The sequence below is a fragment of the Larimichthys crocea genome, unplaced genomic scaffold (genome assembly GCF_000972845.2).
Source record: "Larimichthys crocea isolate SSNF unplaced genomic scaffold, L_crocea_2.0 scaffold322, whole genome shotgun sequence".
Classification (NCBI taxonomy): Eukaryota; Metazoa; Chordata; class Actinopteri; family Sciaenidae; genus Larimichthys; species Larimichthys crocea.
In genome coordinates, this window is record NW_020854246.1 from 48,652 (window position 1) to 64,333 (window position 15,682).

General features: G+C 48.0%; 2 protein-coding genes across 3 annotated transcripts in view; both read left to right on the top strand.

Moving 5' to 3' along the window:
• xrcc3 (X-ray repair complementing defective repair in Chinese hamster cells 3) overlaps window positions 1-11,669 on the top strand; it is a 12,356-nt gene extending 687 nt beyond the window's left edge. Inside the window, exons 2-7 of the mRNA XM_027276204.1 lie at window positions 8,958-9,095; window positions 9,181-9,393; window positions 9,495-9,649; window positions 9,722-9,934; window positions 10,276-10,313; window positions 11,159-11,669. Coding sequence (XP_027132005.1) covers window positions 8,958-9,095; window positions 9,181-9,393; window positions 9,495-9,649; window positions 9,722-9,934; window positions 10,276-10,313; window positions 11,159-11,387 — 986 coding nt within the window. The 3' untranslated portion in view covers window positions 11,388-11,669. The remainder of the gene's footprint in view (window positions 1-8,957; window positions 9,096-9,180; window positions 9,394-9,494; window positions 9,650-9,721; window positions 9,935-10,275; window positions 10,314-11,158) is intronic.
• Window positions 11,670-11,783: 114 nt separating this feature from the next.
• serpina10a (serpin peptidase inhibitor, clade A (alpha-1 antiproteinase, antitrypsin), member 10a) lies at window positions 11,784-15,607 on the top strand. Of its 2 annotated transcripts, none has more exons than XM_027276202.1 (6): window positions 11,784-11,903; window positions 12,395-12,691; window positions 12,767-13,057; window positions 14,145-14,418; window positions 14,614-14,755; window positions 14,978-15,607. In XM_027276202.1, the coding sequence occupies exons 2-6, from the start codon at window positions 12,406-12,408 to the stop codon at window positions 15,161-15,163; spliced, it is 1,179 nt and encodes a 392-aa protein (XP_027132003.1). In that variant the 5' UTR covers window positions 11,784-11,903; window positions 12,395-12,405; the 3' UTR covers window positions 15,164-15,607. The 2 variants fall into 2 exon arrangements, with proteins under 2 accessions (XP_027132003.1, XP_027132004.1); XM_027276203.1 differs by lacking the exon at window positions 11,784-11,903 and adding an exon at window positions 11,910-12,086.
• The last annotated feature ends 75 nt before the right edge of the window (window positions 15,608-15,682 follow it).

Below are 15,682 nucleotides of genomic sequence, written 5' to 3' on the forward strand. Positions count from 1 at the left end.
TCTCTCCGCTTCACCATCTCCTCACCCCTCTCGCCTCACCCTCTCCTCACCCCGGCCTCTCACCTCTCCACCCCGCTCTCCCCCTCTCCCCACCCTGGATCCCCCCCTCATCCTCATCCGGGCTCTCGCCTCTCCTCACCCCGCCTCCCTTTCCCCTCTCCTCTACCCCGCCTCTCACCTCCTCCTCACCCTGGCCTCACCTCTCCTCACCCCGCCTCTCACCTCTCTCACCCCCGCCTCTCCCCTCTCCTCACCCGGCTCTCCCCTCCCTCACCCCTGCTCTCACCCTCCTCACCCACCCCCGCCTCTCCCCTCTCTCTCACCCCGCCTCTCGCCTCTCCTCACCCCGGCTCTCCGCCTCTCCTCACCCCGCCTCTCCTCACCCCCCTCTCGCCTCTCCCACCCCCGCTCTCCCCCCTCCTCACCCGGCTCTCACCTCTCACCCTCCCTCACCCCCCTGCTCTTCCTCTCCTCTCCCCACCACCGCCTCTCGCCTCTCCTCACCCCGGCTCTCACTCTCCTCACCCCGGCTCCCCCCTCTCCTCCCCACCCCGGCCTCTCCCCCTTCCTCACACCCCGGCTCTCACCTCTCACCCTCTCCCTCTCCCACCCCGGCTCTCCCCCCCTCTCCTCACCCCGGCTCTCACCTCTCCTCACCCCGCTCTCACCTCTCCTCACCCGGCTCTCCCCCTCTCCTCACCCCGGCTCTCTCCTCTTCCTCACCCCGCCTCTCCCTCTCTCCTCACCCGGCTCTCACCTCTCACCCTCTCCTCACCCCAGCTCTCTCCTCTCCCCTCCCTCACCCCCGGCTCTCACCTCTCCTCACCCCGCTCTCTCCCCCTCTCCTCACCCGGCTCTCGCCTCTCCTCACCCCGGCTCTCACCTCTCACCTCTCCTCACCCCGGCTCTCACCTCTCCTCACCCCGCCTCTCCCCTCTCCTCACCCCGGCTCTCCCCCTCTCCTCACCCCAGCTCTCGCCTCTCCTCACCCCAGCTCTCACCTCTCACCTCTCCTCACCCCGGCTCTCCCCCCTCTCCTCACCCCGCTCTCACCCTCCTCACCCCGCCCTCTCCCCTCCCTCACCCCGCTCTCCCCCCTCCTCACCCCGGCTCTCACCTCTCCTCACCCCGGCTCTCCCCCTCTCCTCACCCCGGCCCTCTCCTCACCCCGCTCTCCCCCGCTCTCCCCTCTCCCCACCCCGGCCTCCCTCCTCTCCTCACCCCGCCTCTCCCTCTCCTCACCCCGGCCTACTCACCCCGGCTCTCACCTCACCCGCTCTCTCCTCTCACCTCTCCTCACCCCGGTTCTCACCTCTCCCACCCCCACCCCGGCTCTCCCCTCTCCTCACCCCGGCTCCTCTCCCTCTCTCTCCTCACCCCGGCTCTCACCTCTCCTCACCCCGGCTCTGATCTTGGGCCATCTCCAGGTGTTTCCAGTCCATCTCCCCGCTGGAGGTCTTGCTGTTCCAGGCACGGCTTCACCAGGGCAGGTAAGCCCTGTTTGGCTCTGCTCTGCTCTGCTCGGTTCGGCTCGGCTTGGTTCGGTTCAGCTCGGCTCGGCGTGTTCGGCTCTGTTGGTTCGGTTCAGCTCGGCTTGGTTCGGTTCAGCTCGGTTTCTGCTTGGTGCGGCTCTGCTTGGTTCGGCTCTGCTTGGTTCAGCTCGGTTCGGCTCGGGTAGCTCCGCACTGAAAATCCCCGCCGGAATGAGAAACGTCATCAGGCGCGCGCTGGACGGAACCATTTATGTGATTGTGTGGGGGTGTCCGTGTGGAGACGGCCCGGGTTTTGATGTAACCAGCACTTCATATTCGGAACATGAATAATTATTAAACTCCAGGTTCATTAATAATTTCATCATCAATTACTTTTTCCCGCCAGCCATCAACGCCCCACCTCGTGCATGCTCCGGACCAGTGACGTCACTAAACTGGCGCACAGGACAAAAAACAACGGTCCAAAAAACGCGGTTTTGATGATCGATTAAAGATCGATTAAAGATCGATTAAAGATCAATCAGTGATTTAAGAGTCCTCGTGCATCACAACTGACTGTGAACTGCTCCTGAAACCATGGAAACAAAGACCACACACGAAACCGCTACATCCGGTCTATAACCGCCAACTGGACTCTATTGTTGGGGACTGGACCTGCGGTCTCTGCTGGACTCTGCGGTCTTAGCGGACTCTGTTGTTGTGGACTGGACTCTGCGTCGGTTAGTGGACGCTGTTGCGGTGGACTGGACTCTGCTGGTCTCTGCTGGACTCAGCTGGTCTTAGCTGGACTCTGTTGTTGTGGACTGGATCTGCTGGCTCTGCTGGACTCAGCTGGTCTTAGCTGGTCTCTGTTGTTGTGGACTAGACTCGGCGGTCTCGCTGGACTCTGCTGATCTCTGGGTGACCCATTGTCGCCGGTGAGTGGATCAGGCTGAATAGCTGTACACTGCTGTGTGTCTGAAGGCAGCAGGTTCACTTATTGTAGTACTGTGGTAGTACTCTGTATTTAGAGAGTGTGAACACTTATCTAGTACTGTATAGTACTCTGTATTCTAGAGTGAGTGGAACACCTTATCGTAGTACTCTGTATAGTACTCTGTATTCTAGAGAGTGTGAACACCTAATTGTAGTACTGTATAGTACTCTGTAATTTATATAAAAGAGTGTGAACACCTTATCGTAGTACTGTATAGTACTCTGTATTCTAGAGTGTGTGAACACTTATCGTAGTACTGTAGAGTACTCGGTATTCTAAGTGTTGACACCTAATTGTAGTACTGTAGATACTCTGTATTCTAGAGTGTGTGAACACCTATCGTAGTATGTATAGTACTCTGTATTGTAATAAGAGTGTGAACACCTTATCGTAGTACTGTATAGTACTCTGTATTCTAGAGTGTGAACACCTTATCGTAGTACTGTATAGTACTCTGTATTCTAGAGGTGTGAACACCTTATCGTAGTACTGTATAGTACTCTGTGTTCTAGAGAGTGTGTACACCTTATCGTAAGTACTGTATAGTACTCTGTATTCTAAGAGTGTGAACACCTTATTGTAGTACTTATAGTACTCTGTATTCTAGAGTGTGTAACACCTTATTGTGACTGTAGATACCTGTATTCTAGAGAGTGTGACACCTTATTGAGTACTGTATAGTACTCTGTATTCTAGAGAGTGTGAACACCTTATTGTAGTACTGTATAGTACTCTGTATTCTAGAGAGTGTGAACACCTTATTGTAGTACTGTATAGTACTCTGTATTCTAGAGAGTGTGAACACCTTATTGTAGTACTGTATAGTACTCTGTATTCTAGAGAGTGTGAACACCTTATTGTAGTACTGTAAGACTCTGTTCTAGAGAGGTGAACACCTTATGTAGACTGTATTCTATATACAGTGTGTGAACAGCTGAGTGATCATTGACCTGAAGCTGTTGTTAATGAATATTGACTCTTATAACCTGTTATAAATCAGATTACACTGGGGTTCAGAGCAGGGTAAATGGGGTTAGTTGGGGTTTATAATGGAGTATAATGGTGCTGTCATGTGAAGCTTGTGTTACATCTGCTGGTGAAAAATTTTGTACAGTTAAAGTCTGACTGATAATGTGTGTTAGCACCCCGACCCACAGCCTTCATGTTTTCACAGCTCCGCCCCTCTGACCGCCACCATGAGCTCCCGGGTGTGCCGGACCTGTGGGGGGTCGGACATAGACGTAGATCAGGCCCGGGAAGCGCAGTGTGTACCAGCTGTGGCTCAGTTCTTGAGGACAACATCATCGTCTCTGAGGTCCAGTTGTGGAGGGAGTGGAGGAGTGTCATCTGCTGTGGGACAGTTTGTTTCAGCCTGACGGTAAGACACCAGCGCATGTGACCTGGGCTAAACTTTATTTCAAACACTAAAACGCTCATCAAGTCTTTCAGGACACAGAAAATAAGCCCTATCAAAATCTGTCACTTAACACTCGGATGGTGATCCATAAGGGGCCAACACAAGCTGAACAATGCAACACGAGATACATTATTTTTCTATGATTATTCTGTATCAGTGGTTTGTGTCTGAACAAAGCGTCTGACAGCGGAATGAAAACAGACTTTATGAATCAGAGTGTTTGTTGTTTGTTTCTTCATCTGCTGGTTGGTTATTTCTTCATCAGCGATAGACCTGAGAGCAAAAGACATGTTCATGTTCAGCTTCTGAGACTCAAATATTTAGATCAGTTAAAATATTATTGATCAACATTCAGTGAATCCTGTCGGAGCCAATCAGAGCTCAGCTCTTATTACCCACCCCCCCGTAACAGGTGACCTCTTTCTAAAAGCTGTCCCGCAGAAAAACTGGGTAATGCTCTGACATCATGCGTCTTGGCAGCAAATGTTGCCCCAAAACCTGGATATATGGTTCAGCATTAATGTGCAGATTATCCACATGCCACGGGCAGGTTACCTAGCGGGCGTCCCTGCATCTGATGGTTTGTGGAGTGTAAGGGTAACAATCTGTTCTAAGTACCTCATGATTGCCTTGGTGAACACTGGCACCATAATGACTGCTGCAGTCTGATGAGGTGTGGATGTTCAGGTCGAATTTGGATCATCAGCACCATTAGGACCTGTGTGGGATCCAGGAAACCCAGGTCCCTGCAGTGGTCTTTGTGTGCCTCATCACAGTTGGGATTGTTCACTGACGGTCTCTGAGGATGCTCGTGGTGTGGAAGGGCATCTGTGCTGGTCTTCCTCTGGTTAAGACTGAGTTGTGGGCTTCTGGAGATTCTGCAGTTTGAGTTTGTCACAGGTTTTGAGTCTTCCTTGGAGACCAGGAACAGGTCTGACTCGAACGAGAGACCCTTCCTGATGGGGACAATAGAAAAACGGTTTTGACACGGTGCTTCAGTGTTTTTAAAAGGACAGACGGGTATCTCTGGCCCTGGAGTTGTGGTAGGTACCGCTCTTGAGGAAGCTAGACTATGGCTGTCCCTGGGTCTTTGTGCTAAGCCAGGCAAAACATCTTAAATCTAGATTCAAATTTTCAACTGTAGTAGAGGCAAGAACGAAACAATAATCGGGATCGGATTGGTTACCGATTCTCATCCTACCTTTTGGTTGAAGGACTTCTCTGGCTAGATTCTGTTTCCTGTCCTCCTGGTTCCTGTTTCAGTCACTGATTGACAGTTTCTGCTGTGTTTTCACTCTTAGCACCTTGGTTTCTGCTTCAGTGTTGAGAAACCAGTTCTGTCAGACACATATTCCTGTCTTGCGTTTGAACCTCTGTGTTCAGGTGGTTGTTGGAAAGCCAGTGAGTGCCATCATTGCCGACAGCCATTGGACCAGTGGCATATTGGGAGAGATTAGATATTTGAGAGTTTGCTTGTTGGACAAAAGCGTCCTGGTAGCTGATGTCCCAGAAGAAACAAATTGGCGTTGGTGGTTTTATTCGGAGGTCTGCATTCTGGACTGAACAGCTTCCGTGTTCCCCTTTCAACAGATTCTGGTCTCTGCAGGTTTTGTCAACTCGACTGGATGCAGTAGATGTTTGTTCAGTGCTGATAAACCCTGCATGTCTACAGACAAATCAGAGATGATATTTTGAGGCCGATGTGTTTGTTTATTAACAGGGACAGGTGCCTTTTCAGGTAGTAGTAGTTCACTGCTGCCAGAAAGATCTGGGCTATACTGAGCTGGTAGATGAAGGACTGGGTGAGGTTGAGAGGAGGATTGAGTAGGATCATATTGACTTTTAGCTGGTTGCCCAGGTATCTCAATTTCTATGATGCCACGGGAGGACCATGAAGACTCAATCCAGATTAGCTCCGTGTTGTTGGGTTTGTTCTTGCATGCCCAGGAGAAAGGTCAGCTTAAGACCTGTAGGTCCCAATTTGGTGCAATTATATCATTTTGGCCAACAGTGGGGTCCCATGTCAGGCCAGAATGCCAAACACTATCACCTAAACTGTCTGGAGTCTGAAGTGTCGGTATCTGCAACTGTCCAACACTGGATGGATCAGAAATCCTGCTGTAAGATCTCGAACCCAACGCTAGGTTGTCTTCATGTTGTCCCTCTGCGCATCTACAGAGTTGAAGCTTGTCGTGTCAAGTTTGACAATGGTCGCTGTTGTCTGGTAATTTGTCATATCTGGGAGGATTGTTGGGGAGATGGCCACCAGTTGAAGAGCCAAATATAATTGGCCTGTTTCTGGGTCACAAAGTGACCAGAATGTGCCGCAAGGGACTGGTTGACACAATGTTGGACCTTCAGGAAGAGGAGGAGAGAGATTAAAGTTTCGGGAGGCTGTAGGTTATGGAAGAGTACAACAATTGTTGTGTCCTGTGGCACTGTGATGAAATGACTGGGTCCAGGTTTGGGCCTGAGGCCTGACACCAGAGTGAGGCAGGACTCCCCTGCTGCCAGGGCTTGGTGGACCTGGTTAGTTGGGTGTTTACAGCATTTCCAGAAACCTGATGCGAACACTCCTGGGCAGGGAGTTTATTTGCTGAATCTGCGGGAGAAGAAGAAACATTTTAAAATTTCAAACCAAACTTAATTTGCATATTTATTAATTCCAACGTGTTACCTTCATGCTTCGAAGACTTTGATTGAACCAAATCGGACTCTCTGATCTGAAGATCCTGTCACAGACAGTCTGTTGACTCCATTAAGTGGATAGAAGCACCTCACCGTCAACCTGTTCAAGAATCAACCCATTGTCGTCATAGTCTTTATCTCAGGTCCTAAGTCCTCTAAGTTTCCATTCATAGGAGTTTTTCTTACTTGAACGAGATTCTCTGGAGATGAAGTTTGGTCCGTCTGCGATCACTGTCCTGTGATGGACGATCTCGTTCTCATAAACCACGTATGATTCCCCAACCTGTTCAGCATCCGGCATTAGAAAACTTTCCATTTACTTTTGTATTCAGTATTTCTGATTCGTACCATGGCTCTGGTCCACAGAAGTCCACACTTGAACTCAAAGAGGACTCTAGATCCATCTGTCTGATGGGTCTCAGGTTTGATCCAGCAGAGTGGTTCTTTCAGGCTGTACCATAGGCCAAGTGGAGGTCAGAGTTGACACCACTGTCATGCTCCATCTGCAGAACAGACTGACACCACAAAGAGATGACACAAGATAAGGAGGCAGAAAAGGAATTGAGAATGTAACAAACTGAAAAATGAGAATTGGGGCTGATTACCGATCATGTCCTGTGTTTTGAAAAGGCAGCGTTTTGGAGGTGGACGTCTGGACTTCCAAAGTTTTGGAGTTCTCAGAAGAAGTTTAAATGTTCCATAAAAGTTGGACAGGTTATGCCGAGAAAATACCAAAACAAAAACAAAAAAAACAAACTCAGATTAAAATTATTTTTCTTCCAGTGGTCTAAACATTTGTTGTTGATCAGTTTATATTGTGATTAGGCTAATGTGTAAAATGTTTAACACACTGAAAGAGAAAGGCGCTATGGTTGTGGTTAGATTAAGACTGCTGAAACACCTGAAGATCTATGTAAAGTTTGCAACTGAAGATGTTGAAGATACAGTAAAAAGTGTCTCCCTCTGCTCAGTGGAAACAGCAGTGAACTGGTAAAAACCTGTGAGTTGACCCCCATGCATCGTGGTACTTCATAGTTGTATCCAACTGAGAACACAGGGACTTCCAGAGTGGTTCTGAGGTTTGTTGGTGTGGAGCGGTACCCCGTTGAGTCGCGAGCTGTGATGTTAGGGGCTCATGGTCAATGCCGACCTCCCAGAGACTCTCGCCTCGAGGCGTTCTGACCACGCTGAAAATGATTCCCCCGTCTGAACATTGGGCCGTGATCTCTGGGAGGACTTTGAAGGAGAACACCTGCATTTTTAACACTGATGGGCTTCAGTCACATGTGGTTACTGCAGCCAAATGAAGAGGAGAGGCACTTACAGGCATTGAATACTTGTGCTGTGATGAATGTGTGGTGGTAGTAGGAGTCTCTCTGAGGCATGATGCTTAAAGTGAAGTTAATATCTAGGGAATACTGCACCACGCCTTGACCCAGGTGCTGTTGGGAAATAGAAAAGATTTTAAAGTTTTACTTTTTAATGGCTTTCTGCCACGTCACTTCTGAAAACAGTGGAGGACAAACGTACATCAGTCTGTGGTTCTCGCTCTGAGTTCCTGGTTTCTCTGCTCAGGTGATACTAAAGCCCAGGTTACAAAAATTCCTAATGAGTACTTAAACCCTGAATCAGTGAAGTACTCAGGTAGGTGGAGCGGTTACTGGAGCTTCACTGTCCAGTAGTTAAACAGACTTTTCTTGGTCTTGTGAAGATGCAGTATAAAAAAACACTGGTACACTGTAATACATTTTCTAATTTACAACTACTACTAATCAATCCTCTGTTTGCGGTCTCCTCGCTATGCTCAACATTGGACAAGGTTGTTTTTAACAAGGTACAGCTTTGCTTGAGGAAAAGTGTAGAAACAACAGTGCTCCACGTCCCAGTTCAATGTTGTACCAAACGGAACAGACGGAATCATGGGTTCTGTTTGTTTACCATCCAGAATTTTTGACAATGGAAACAACAAACATGTACAAGTTTCAGGTACTTTGGAGGGCCGGGGGGGGGGGGGGGGAGAGCCAGGGTGAGGAGAGGGGGAGAGCCGGGGTGAGGAGAGGGGAGAGGTGAGAGCCGGGGTGAGGAGAGGCGAGAGGCGGGGTGAGGAGAGGTGAGAGGAGAGAGCCGGGGTGAGGAGAGGTGAGAGGTGAGAGCCGGGGTGAGGAGAGGCGAGAGCCGGGGTGAGGAGAGGGGAGAGCCGGGGTGAGGAGAGGTGAGAGGCGGGGTGAGTTTGGTGTGAGCGCCCTCCTCTGCTCCTCTGTGATGTCTGTCCGGGTACTACTGTTACCACGGTAACCAGCTTCCGGTCCACTGTCACCATGAAGACAATGGTAACCAGTCAAACTATGTGGTAACCATGGTTACCATGTTGTCTTTCCTCCAGCTAAACTGAGGTCCGTCAGCGACGTGCTATGTGTTTCTGGACCGGACCTGCAGAGACTGACCCGTCTGTCCCGGTCAGACATCCAGGAACTGCTCACCACCGCCGCCACTGCCTGCAGACGTCACCCTCCAGTTCCAGGTCAGGCCAGTAACAGTGCATTCTGATTGGACATCATGTAGTGATGTCACAGCACGTATCAACCTGTCCGTCTGTGTGTGTGCAGCCCTTCAGCTACTGCGTGGAGAGTGCCGCAGGTTAGAGTCCGGCCTCAGACTCAGTGTTGGCTGCCCCGTACTGGACGAGCTGCTGAGAGGCGGTCTCCCTGTGGGGGGCGTCACTGAGCTGTCGGGAGAGAGCGGAGCAGGAAAGACTCAGCTGGCCCTGCAGCTCTGTCTGTCTGTGCTGTACCCACCACAGTACGGAGGACTGAACTCAGGTACACACAGGTAAACTTCAGGTAAACTCAGGTGGACCTGTGCTTTCAGGTGTGTACCTGTGCGGACGTGATGCTGCGTTCACTGAACTGTGTCTCTGTAGGAGCAGTGTATATCTGCACTGAGGACTCGTTTCCCATCAGACGTCTGCAGCAGCTGATCAGAGAACAGTCTGAGCTGCGCTCTGACGTCCCCTCGTCCCTGATCAGCGGACTGCGGTTCAGTGACCACGTTTACATCGAGCACGCTGCAGACCTGGTGAGTCCGCCTTGCTGACCGCTGACCACTGACACCGTCTGACGGACTGACCGCTGCTCTGTTTACCTGCAGGACTCACTCCAGGTGTGTCTGTCCCGCCGGGTCCCCCTCTTGCTGGCTCGGGGTCTGGTCCGGCTCCTGGTGGTCGACTCGGTGGCGGCTCTGTTCAGGTGTGAGTTCCAGGCTGCTGATTGGTTGGAGAGGACCAAACAGCTGCTCAGCTTCTCCTCCACACTGCACCACCTGAGCCTGGAGTTCACCACACCTGTTCTCTGCATAAACCAGGTAACACACACATACACACACACTGCTGGAATTCAGGGACCAGACAGGAGCAGGTGGTATGCAGTGTTGTTGTTACTGTTGTTCTTCTTCTTCTTGTTCTTGTTGTTGTTGTTGTTCTTGTCGTTGTTGTTGTTGTTTATCATCTGTGAATCATGGCAGAGTCATCCTGCTTGAAACAAACCAAACTTCATGGCGGAAAACGTGATTCTTGAAAGTTTGTCTTCATTGATTTGAATTGAAAGCATGACACTGAAACACTGAAGCTTCTTGACATGAGAACTATACAAAATTATTCTAACGAACAATTGATTAAACACATGAATGTGTTTCCTGTGTTTCAGGTGACCGACGTGTTCGACAGCTCAGGCGACAGTTTGGGGTAAAAACACTAAACTCACAATGTCACGAAATTTACTTGACCACCAGACTGTGAACTCTTTCCTGCATTTAAGAAACGTATAACGGACTTGCAACGGACATACAGACTCGATGGACAGAGAGATTCGTGACAGACAGACTTGATGGACAGACAGACTCGATGGACAGACAGACTCGTGACAGAATATACTTTTGGAACAACTCCAAGATTCTTTACAGTGGAGCTGGAGGCCAGGGTGATCCCATCTAAAGTAACTAAGTCTCTAGAAAGAGAGTTTCTGAGGTGTTTGGGTCCAATTACAAGAACTTCAGTTTTGTCTGAATTTAACATCATAAAATTGTAGGTCATCCAACTTTTTATATCCTTAAGGCATGTTTGGAGTTTAGTTAACTGATTGATTTCATCAGGCTTGATCGATAAATACAATTGGGTGTCGTCAGCATAACAATGAAAATTGATAGAGTGATTCCTAATAATGTTCCCTAAAGGAAGCATATATAAACTGAATAGAAGTGGTCCTAGTACAGAACCTTGTGGGACTCCATGACAAACTTTGGTCTGCATGGAGGATTCATCATTGACGTGAACAAACTGAGATCGATCTAAGAAATACGACTTAAACCAGCTTAGGGCGGTTCCTTTGATGCCAATTTGATGTTCCAGTCTCTGTAAAAGAATTTGATGGTCAATGGTGTCAAATGCAGCACTAAGATCTAACAGGACAAGTACAGAGATGAGTCCTTTGTCTGATGTCATTAGGAGGTCATTTGTAACATACGGACTCGATAGACAGATGTTCAGGAGGTTTAATGTGAAGAAACAGATTTATCTCTTTGTTCCTTCAGCCCTTTGTCTTCTAATGTGTCACCGGCTCTGGGGTTGGCCTGGGCCAATCAGGTGATGGTTCGACTGATGATGCGGCGCCTTCACATGACGGTTGCCCGTGGCGACCAGTGCAGCGTCCTCCGCAGGCTGGAGGTGATGTTCGCTCCTCATCTGGCCCGAGACGGACGAAACGTTGCTGTGTGGAGGGAAGGCGTCCAAGGAGTCTCTGACACACAGATGGACACGTAAAAGGACACGCAGTAGGACACAGACAAAAGTCCTTTTTTAAAAAAATGTAAAATTGGATGTAACATGTTTATAATAAAAAGTTTAAATAAAGCGATGATGTAACTGAAGTTTTCTACACACTGTGCGTACCCGAGGACACGTGGACCACGCCGCGCGGACACATGGACAGGAGTGAAAGGACAGCTGTGAGCTCATTGGCTGAGCTCTGATCTTGTATATTGTCTAATCTAAAATAAAATGACATCATCATCGATCACCAGAAGTCTGTAGCAATTGGTTCTTAATTGCTGCTGACATCAGACTGTAGCTGATGTTATTTCCTGTCACTGAAAGACTATTCACTCTGTGGAGTCTTAATGTCAAAAGAAGTGACCGGAAGTGATGTTCACGCTGTGGACTCTTATTTTGAAAATAAGTGACCGGAAGTGATGATGATGTTTCCTGCGGTGATCGGAGGGTGATGGTGATGCGCAGCTCGTGAAGCATCAGAACAGAAAGGAGTGAGATCATCACGAGGTTAGTCTGTCTGTTTGTTGCGTCATCATCATCTGTTCACCAATGAGTCATCCAGGGTTTACATAATCGATACGGATCAGATCAAAGGGCGGATCGATGGTGCGATCCGAGCGATTTCATCCGCGTTGATTGGCCAGCTGATCGTCCAAATAACAACAAAAACACGTGACGTGAGAGATAACGGTGTGTGACGCCAGGGCGTGGCCCTGCGGGCTGTTTTTGTTAGCTGTTATGATGAGGTAATGGGTGACGTCAGTTCGTCCAGTGTACAGGACGTGTAAACTGACATGACGTCATCCTGAGTGCAGTCCAAGTGTGTGTGTTTTTTTTAGCCGTTACCATAGTAACCACCCATTTTCCTGCTTCCTGTTTGGGTCAGTGCATGACCTGATAATTGTTAACATGTTTGAGTCGTTCTGATATTCTGAATAACAACCTCAATGTGATACATTGTGAACAATAATCATAATTCTTGTTTTCTGTCACTTCAGTTCTCAGCGCCATGACTCCCTCCATCCGTCTCTCATTGGTCGGCCTCCTCCTCCTGCTCAGTCTGGTCTCCTCTGACACCATTGACCCCTCCTTGGAGGACCTGACCAATAGAAACGCAGACTTTGCCACCCGGCTGTACCGAGCGGTCTCTAGTCGGACTGACGACAACGTCTTCCTGTCTACTTTCACATTGTCCACGGCGCTGGCTGCACTGCTGAGTGCCACCAGTGGGCCGACCCAGGACCAGCTGCTGCTTGGACTCAGCCTGACTGGACTAGACCCTGAGACCCTCCCAGGTGGGTCAGGAGTCAGTAAAGGACTTCAGTCTTTTTTTAAACATTGAGGTTACAGTTTGTCTCTGCTGTTCTCAGATCTGTTCCAGAACCTGACCAACATCTTGCAGGGGAACCCCGCCCTAAACCTGAAGCAGGGTGTGGGCATCTTCCCGCCCCAGAGCTTCCAGGTGTCGTCATCTTACCTGGACCTGCTTCAGACCAGGTTTGGGGGGATCGCTCAGAGTCTGGCCTACACGGTGCCGCAAGAGGCCATTGACACCATCAACCGCTGGGCCCAGGACCAGACTGGAGACAAGGTCCAGGAGCTGGTGACCCACCTGGACCCCCAGACACAGCTGCTGCTTGCCACTGCCACCTACTACCAGAGTATGTTCCAACTACTAGAGTATGTAACTACTACTAGAGTATGTAACTACTACCAGAGTATGTACCAACTACCAGAGTATGTACCAAGTACTAGAGTATGTACCTACTACCCGAGTATGTACCCACTATTAGAGTATGTACATACTACTAGAGTATGTAACTACTACTAGAGTATATACCAACTACCAGAGTATGTACCAACTACCAGAGTAGGTACCAACTACTAGAGTATGTACCAACTACCAGAGTATGTACCTACTACCAGAGTATGTACCAACTACTAGAGTATGTACCTACTACCAGAGTATGTACCAACTACCAGAATATGTACCTACTACCAGAATATGTACCAACTACCAGAGTATGTACCAACTACCAGAATATGTACCAACTACCAGAGTATGTACCAACTACTAGAGTATGTAACTACTACCAGAGTATGTACCAACTACTAGAGTATGTACCTACTACTAGAGTATGTAACTACTACTAGAGTATGTAACTACCACCAGAGTATGTACCTACTATTAGAGTATGTACCTACTAGCCGAGTATGTACCCACTATTAGAGTATGTACATACTACTAGAGTATGTAACTACTACTAGAGTATATACCAACTACTAGAGTATGTACCAACTACCAGAGTATGTACCAACTACCAGAGTATGTACCAACTACCAGAGTATGTACCAACTACCAGAGTATGTACCAACTACCAGAGTATGTACCAACTACCAGAGTATGTACCAACTACCAGAGTATGTACCTACTACCAGAGTATGTACCAACTACCAGAATATGTACCTACTACCAGAGTATGTACCAACTACCAGAGTATGTAACTACTACCAGAGTATGTACCAACTACCAGAGTATGTAACTACTACTAGAGTATGTAACTACTACCAGAGTATGTAACTACTACCCGAGTATGTACCCACTATTAGAGTATGTACCTACTGCCAGAGGGCGGAGTTAACTACCAGGGGGCTGGGTTAACTGTCAGAAGACAGAGTTAACTGCTACAAGGTGCAGCTAATTGTCAGGATTTGTGTCTGTTATAAATAAAGTTTTCTTTGTTTCAGCTCACTTCAGTCCTTCCTTCAACTCGTCCTCCACTCAGGACGAGCGTTTCTATGTGGACAAGTATCACGTCGTTATGGTTCCCATGATGTTCCGGGCTGATAAGTACTTCCTGGCGTACGACCGCTCAGTGAAGGTGGGCGTGTTGAAGCTGCCAATGACGGACGGCGCGGCCATGTTGGTTCTGCTGCCTGATGAAGAAGTGGACGTCACGGCTGTTGAAGAGGAAGTGACTGCAGAGAAGATCAAGGCGTGGATCAGGCAGCTGAAGAAGACGTGAGACTCTCTTTTTTGTTTCCTCACCTACCTCCTTATCACCTGCATTACATCCATCATTCTTCCCACCCTTCACTCCTCTCCTTCTTTGTGTATATATATATACATGCACACACACACACATATACTGTATATCTATACTTCCTCCTTAGCTGCTTCTATTTAAAATAGATTGATTTTGTTTTCTGGAAACAGGAGGTTGGAGGTGCAGCTTCCTCGCTTCCTGTTGGAACAGTCCTACGCTCTGCGTGACATTCTGCAGACCCTTGACATCACCAAGGTGTTTCAGGACGATGCTGAGATCATCAACATGGACGGAGTACCTAAACTCACACAGGTGAGATCTTATTTATTATTAAAGATCTATAACTTAAGATATGATTATAGATGGACATATAGTGAAAATACAAACAATTGTGCTGCGTGCTGACCAAAGTATTAATGAAATGGCATCATCTTCTTCATCAGACCTCAGACCTAGACCCACCCCCCGTTTACTTTGATTTATTATTACACTTTTATTGTGAAATACATTTCATGTTTGTTGTTTCGTCTTTAGGTTTATCATAAATCCGTCATGTCTGTTGACGAAACCAGTGATGACACCACAGGAGGTGGAGTTAACGTGTTCTCCAGTCTTCCTCCTCGACTGACCGTCAACAGACCCTTCATCTTCATCATCTACCACCAGACAACCGGCAGTGTGCTGTCTATGGGCCGTGTCATCGACCCCACCAAGAAATAAAACCAAGCCCTGCCCCCAAGTTACTGTTGCTATGTACCATGGTCAGGTTGTGAAGTTCTAATCCCACCAGAACCCCAGTGACATGAATCTGGTTCTACTGTAAAACAATAACAATACTACCATTACTACACTAATACACAGCAACACCACTACTACAACAGTACTACAACACAGCAACAACATCACTACACTACAACACCACTACTACAACATTACTACTACACTACAGTAACACAAAAATACTATTACAACACTGTTATATTCATGTGTTTTTCAGGCTGCTTTGTTTAGTACGTTTAGTACTTGTTAAGAACGTTAGCATGTTAGCACCATCACTGTTCATGTATGTAATTCTAACTTTAAATATATGTACTGTTGAAAACATGTATGTAAAATATTAAACGTTAAAATTAATGTGATGTAAACAGTAAAAACTTGAAGTCATTAAACATCATAATGACATCACATATTTCAACTAATCAATACACAGAACATTATATTATATTTATCATCCTGTGA

What these genes read in the sequence shown, in the direction of transcription:
- serpina10a (XM_027276202.1), top strand. Translation starts at nt 12,406, where the DNA reads ATGACTCCCTCCATCCGTCTCTCATTGGTCGGCCTCCTCCTCCTGCTC. An exon ending in CACTGCCACCTACTACCAGA is followed by an intron (nt 13,058 to 14,144) that starts GTATGTTCCAAC and finishes TCTTTGTTTCAG; the next exon opens with CTCACTTCAGTCCTTCCTTC. An exon ending in ATCAGGCAGCTGAAGAAGAC is followed by an intron (nt 14,419 to 14,613) that starts GTGAGACTCTCT and finishes TTCTGGAAACAG; the next exon opens with GAGGTTGGAGGTGCAGCTTC.